Raw genomic sequence first — 6,000 nt, 5'->3', positions numbered from 1 at the left:
CTACAGTCTGCATTCCAGTTTTACCAACTGATCCAGTAACGTACATTGGCTCCAGCACAGAATCCAGGCTCGGATCCCGTGTCAATCTCTGTCCTCTCCTTTAATCTGAAATAGGCCTTCAGTCTTTCTCAGTCTTTCACGACTTTGACTTTTTCCCCCCACTGGTGCTGAGGATTGAACATAGGGCCTCATGTGTGCTAAGCACAGGGAGCTCTACCACTGAACCTCATCCCCAGCCCCTCTTTTGAATAATGCAGTCCTTCTCAAAAAAAGTGTTCCTCAATTTGGGTTTGTCTGCTGTTCCCTTAGGGTTAGATTCAGGTTATACATTTCTGGCTGGAGCACACACTGTGACCCATGCAGGACTTTACATCTGCAGGCACACGATGCCATCTGCCCCGTGGGTGATTTTTTTTTTTTTATATCAGAAATCAAACTCAGGACCTTGCACTTGCCAGGCAGGTCCTTATGCCACTGAGCTGTATGCCCGGCAAGGCGATGTTGTTTTAAGCTCTGTCAAGATGCCTGCTCCTCCTGTTGTTTAGCTGTTGTTTCCCCCTTGCTGCTAGCAGGCTGTGTAAAAAGACACCTGCAGCCCATGCTCTTGACCTGCCCTTCACCAGAACCGTCCCCCTAGACTTCGCAGCGCTGGTGAGCTTTGCACGCAGACTGTCTCTCAGGGGGCCCCCTCTGGTGTCTTCATCCCCCAAGTTACAGCCTTAGAAATAAGCATCCTTGCCTTTCCTTCTGGCCCAGCGCTGCTTTCCCGGCCAGCATTCAGCCTCCTGGGGCCGACCCAGGTTCAAGTCCCGGGCTCAAAGTCAGTCTCCTGCGAGGGCAGCCAGGCAGCGAGCGAGGCCGGGGAGACTCATTTCATTTCCTGTCTCAGGAGCTTCCCTTCCTCATTGCAGCCACAGCTTCAGTTAAGGGGACCACAGAGTCGTCCAGTCACCCGTGCGGAGGCACAGGAGCCCTTTTCCCATAGGGGCCGTGGCCGTGGAGGAGGATGAAATCGAACATGAGCCTCTGATGGGCTGGGCAGGAAGCTGAGATAAGATGCCTAACAGTTAGGGGAGCCGCGTTGAGGTCGGGAGTGTGGGAGCCCGCAGGAAGTGACTCTGTGCCGAGCGTGTGGTGCGTCCTCATCCAGCCCCCAGACGGGGACAGGAGCTGAGGCTGGCGTGGCCGGGAGGATGTCCGCACTGTGTCGGAACGCTGGGCAGGGAGGGGCAGGCGGGCACTCTGAGGCCCTGGCCTCGGGTCAGTGTGCCCCTTCCTTGGTGCACAGTCCCTGGAGCCTGCCCCGCTGGCGGGCTTATGTGGCCGCTGCCGTCCTCTGCTACATCAACCTCCTGAACTACATGAACTGGTTCATCATCGCAGGTGAGGAGGGGCGGGTCTCCTGGGGCAGCACCTACAGGTCCACTCCGCCAGCTGGTGGCTGTGTGTCAGCGGTGGCCTTGCCTCTGGCGTGCTTTCTTCTCTTAGGGCACGTGTCTGGCATTCGCACCCTCGGAGGTGATTTCCAGTCACGGCTGCCCGAGGGGCGGTTCCCAGCCGAGCCCCCCAGACTAGGAGGGAGCACAGGGAGCAGGGGGACGGGCGGAGGGGGCGGAGGGGCGTGGGTGAGGGTGGCAGGGGGACGGCGCTTTGCAAAGGCCTCTAGGCTCTGCGTGGAGCTCCCGGGTTGAGGTTTTGGGGGACAGAGCGGCTTGGCCCAGATCCCTGACAATGATTCGTTTTGGGTCTGCTTCTGAGACAGGAAGCTGTTGGCAGCACTTGCACATTCTGCCTTGCATCTTGTAGGCCCCAGGGGCACCCTAGTTGTGTCTTCTGGGTCTCTCCACTCACTCCTTCCAGACTGTCAGGGACTCAGCTTGTTTTTCTGTTGTCATTCATTCACTGATTCTTTCATTCATCCAAGAGCCAAACTCTCTCCTTCCTTCCTTCCTTCCTTCCTTCCTTCCTTCCTTCCTTCCTTCCTTCCTTCCTCATCCATTCAAGACTGAGCACTACTTGCAGGTCGGAGCCACTGTTGGGCCCCTGCGGACCTGGGAGGAACTCAGCGTCAGGGTCCCCAGTGCAGGAACGACCGTCTCTCGGGAGAGGCTCATGACCAGCGACCCTGCAAGGTGGGGAGATGTGGCCAGGCGATGGAGGCGCAGACCAGGCCAGGGAGCCCCAGGCTGGGGCGATGAGCCAGCAGTTAGCAGCTCAGACCCCAGGGCGGAGACATGCAATGGATGGCTGCAAACCTCATTAGACCTGGTCTTGGTCTTTGAGGAGCTCAGAGGGACACAAGGGACCTAAACAAGTCTTGCTACTGTAAGATAGAGCAGGGTGCGTGCCTACTGGTGGGCAGCCCTGAGGACCAGTGACTTAGGGTCATCCAGAACTCACAGATAAGGGGGCATTCGGTTTGGACCTTGAAGGTTGGGAAGATTGAGAAGAACCAGGCGAGGTGGCCCATGGTTGTAATCCTAGCACTCTGGGAGACAGAGGCAGAAGCATTGCAAGTTCAAGTCTTGCCTGGGCAACTTAGCAAGACTTTCCATCCAAAAGTAAAATAAAACAAAGGGCTGGGGTTGAGAGCTAGGGATGTAGCTTTGTGGTAAAGTACCCAGTACCAAGGGGGCGGGGAAGAAAGGCAGTGGGGGAGAGGAGGACATTCAGCCAGAGGATGTGGTGTGAAAGTATATGTGCTGATCAGGGATGTCAAGAGGCGGGGGTGCAGGAAGTCATCCCTAAAAGGACGACTAGGATGAGAGCATGGGCCTCCCGGTACAAACCTGGGAGCTTGGACTTTCTGCCCTGGACACCAAAGAACCATGGGAAATTATTTTTTCATTGCTGGGGATTGAACCCATGTCCTTGAGTGAGCTAAGCAAGGGTAGAACAATTTTTTTTTTGTCTGAGACAGGGTCTCGCTATGCAATTCAGGCTCACCTTGAACTCACTGTGTAGCCCAGGGTGACCTTGAACTCAAATCGATCCTCCTGCCTCAGCCTTCTGAGTGCTGGGATCACAGGCGTGTGCCACCATGGCAGGCTAGGACAATTTTTTAAGTGGGGAGAACATAACAGTATTTGAGTCCCTGAACTGAGGCAAAATGGGCCAAGAAGGTCAGTTTGCGGATTACTGCAGGGGGTTTCAGGCCAAGGCTGAGAGCTGGCCGAAGGCACACAGGGGTGGGAATGCGGGGGCACAGGGGAGCAGACATCATCAGTCTGCAGCTGTCCGAGCCAGCCGGGTGGGATGCCTGTTCTCCCTCCGCGGGCCTTGGGGCTCCTGGCTGGGCCGCCAGACCCTGAGCCTTGCCTGTTGGGGTCCCTTTCCCTCTGGCACTTCCTTTAGCCATGGTTAGTATAGAGACGGAGGTTTAGAGGGGCACAGCCACACTGAGCCGCTGAGGACGGCTGCGGACCGGTGTTCTGGGTAGCAGTTTATGTTCTCTTGTTGGAAACAGCTCGTTTGAGAGCTGGTGGTAGACACAGGTGAAAGAGGTTGAGCTCATTCCTGGCCTTGCGGTCACTTAGGCTGGGAGGAAACAAAACAAGGGAACTTACTCCTAAAAGTGGAAGACGGGTGCAATTATAGAGGCTCTTTAGTTGGCTGTTTATTTTGTTTACTGTGTGTCATCTATTTTTTTCCTCTCCAATGACTACGTATTCTCCGTGTCATTATACAGGGAGAAAATAGACATCCCAGTTTGTACACCTGGATACTGCAGCAACTGGGTCCAAATTATATGCCCAAATAAAGCTCCCTGACTTTGTGCCTTTGCTTCCCAGGTCTTTCTGTGCCTGCGGCAGGCGTTGGAGCTGTAGATGGGGGACTGTCTTGGCGTCAGTGTTTCTGCGGGGCCTCCTGGGGCTCTGCTCCCCTCCTGTGATGCTGGGAGGAAGAGTAGGCTGCCCCAGGCTGGGGCCAAGCTCTCATTCCAGACCTGCAATGAGCAGGTGGAGTCCAGCTCCTCATCTGTATAATGGGGACAGTGATAGTCGCCACCTGTTAGGGTGACAGTTGTACATGTCTGGCTCAGGCCTGGCCCTCAGCCGCCTCATGATTCAGTGATAGTGGTGATGATCTTTGCTGTGCTGTGTGTGTGGCTTGTGCCCCAAAAATGCCTGTTCCGGGAGTTTGATCCCAGGGTGGCAGTGTTGAGGCAGAACCCCCAGGAACGGATCACCGCTGTCTCACGGGAGTGGCTCAGGTCTGGAGAAACTGGATCAGTTCCTGAGAGAATGCGCAGCTATGAATGAACCTCGTGCCTTCCCTGAATCCCTCTTTTGCACATTCCGTGCATCATTGTCAAAGTGCTCCTGCCATGTGATGCCATCTGCCACAGGGCCCTTACTGGAGTGGAGCAGATGCTTGTGCCGTGCTCCTGAACTTCCAGAACTGTGAGCTAAAGAAACCCTTTCTTTATAAGGTTCCCAGCCTCGGGTATTTGGTGATAGCAACACAAAATTGACTCAGACATTCTTCACAATGACAGGACCAGAGCCACACGGCTCACATAAGCAGGGACTAGAGAGCTTCCCTTTTCTCAGATATCACTGAGAGGCTTAGGGTATGTCAGGGAACAGAGCCCAGTGTCTGAGGGGTCACTTCCTCTCAGGTGATGCACGCCTGTAATCCCAGCACTTGGGAGGCTGAGGCAGGAAGAGTGCTTCGAGTTTGAGCCCAGCCTGGCCTATATAGTGATTTCAAGGACAGCTGACCTACATAGTGAAACCTGTTTCAAAAAACAAAAATAAAGAAAAAAAAAAGCAAAATGAAGGTCTTGGAGGGACTTCTGAGACCTAGCTAGGGCACAGTCAGAACCTGCCACTCTCAGGGAGGGGAACCGGGTAGATCGACATATTTGGAGCTGTGTGTGTGCATGCTGTCACCTGTGTGCCCAAGCCTCTGGAAGAACATGCTGGTGTGTACTCGTGTGCACACCAAAGCACAAGTGAATTTGCATGTACGCACTTGTATGTATCTATGTATTTCTGGTGTTCACGCATGAGCACGGCTGCCACGTTGCACACTCTGGAGTTCCACTCACACAGAGGTCACAGCGCAGCAGCAGGGAACTGCCAGCCACTCGGACTACAGTGTGAACGGCAGCTCTAAGTGTGTGCATATGCAGGCGTGCGTGAGGTGTGTCTTTATGTGTACATCTCGTGTAAGCTCCTGTGTGTGTGTGTGTGTGTGTGTGTGTGTGTGTGTATGTATATGTACCCATGTCCCTGCAAGTGCGTTTCTCCGGGAATACCTGCTTGTACCTATGTACGTGAATCCTCCTGTGTGCAGGTGCAGGCTTGCATGCAGTGTGTATGTACATATGTCTGGCACGCTTGTTACCGTGTGTGCTTGCTGTGCAGCTCTTCCTCTGCGTGCCTGCTCCGTGTCTGTATGTGGCTGTACAAACGTGTGGGAGTGGGCCGGGGATGTAGCTCAGCAACACAGCGCCTGCCTAGCAAGAGTGAGGTTGTGAGTTTGATTCCCGGTACCAAAACAGAACAAAACAAAACGCGTGGGAGAGGAAGAAAGAGTGGGTCCTGTTGCCTCATGCTGTGGGCTGATGGACAGCTATGGCCTTGTCCCAAACTCGGAGGAAGCTGCTCATTTCCGTAATGCTGTCCCCCTGTCCTCAGGAGTGCTGTTGGACATACAGAAGGTTTTTCGCATCAGTGACAGCAGTGCCGGTTTGCTTCAGACAGGTAAGGAGCAAGTCTCTGGCCCTGGAGCCTGGGCCCTGGTCTCACACTGGGGTGAGGTCTCCCAGGGGCTCTTGTGCCCAGCTCCAACCCCACTGAGTCCCACCCGCCCATGGAGGAGGGATGGGTCTGGGCCAGAAGGAAAACCCCAAAGGAGGAGGAGAGAGTAGGGGTTGAGCCCAGGCTTGAGCAGCCCCCGTAGTCTGAGAGCTGGGTCTGCAAGAGGAGCGTTGAGTCATGGCTATGGAGCTGTCACTCATACCCTACAAGTTGTTTTTTTTTTTTTTTTTTT

The 6,000-nt window shown here is 54.6% G+C and overlaps 1 protein-coding gene across 3 annotated transcripts in view; it reads left to right on the top strand.

Annotated features, from left to right (window-relative positions):
* The first annotated feature begins 923 nt into the window (after window positions 1–923).
* Window positions 924–6,000, top strand: part of Spns3 (spinster homolog 3 (Drosophila)) — a 49,643-nt gene continuing 44,566 nt past the window's right edge. For all 3 annotated transcript variants that reach the window (XM_005399690.2, XM_013522150.1, XM_013522151.1), the window contains exons 1-2: window positions 924–1,383; window positions 5,646–5,711. In XM_005399690.2, the coding sequence (XP_005399747.1) occupies window positions 1,194–1,383; window positions 5,646–5,711 (256 nt within the window). In that variant the 5' untranslated portion in view covers window positions 924–1,193. The remainder of the gene's footprint in view (window positions 1,384–5,645; window positions 5,712–6,000) is intronic.

Source organism: Chinchilla lanigera, unplaced genomic scaffold (genome assembly GCF_000276665.1).
Source record: "Chinchilla lanigera isolate Chin_1 unplaced genomic scaffold, ChiLan1.0 scaffold00066, whole genome shotgun sequence".
Classification (NCBI taxonomy): domain Eukaryota; kingdom Metazoa; phylum Chordata; class Mammalia; order Rodentia; family Chinchillidae; genus Chinchilla; species Chinchilla lanigera.
Note: the sequence above shows the minus strand (reverse complement) of the source record. Positions and strands in the feature narration are given on the sequence as shown.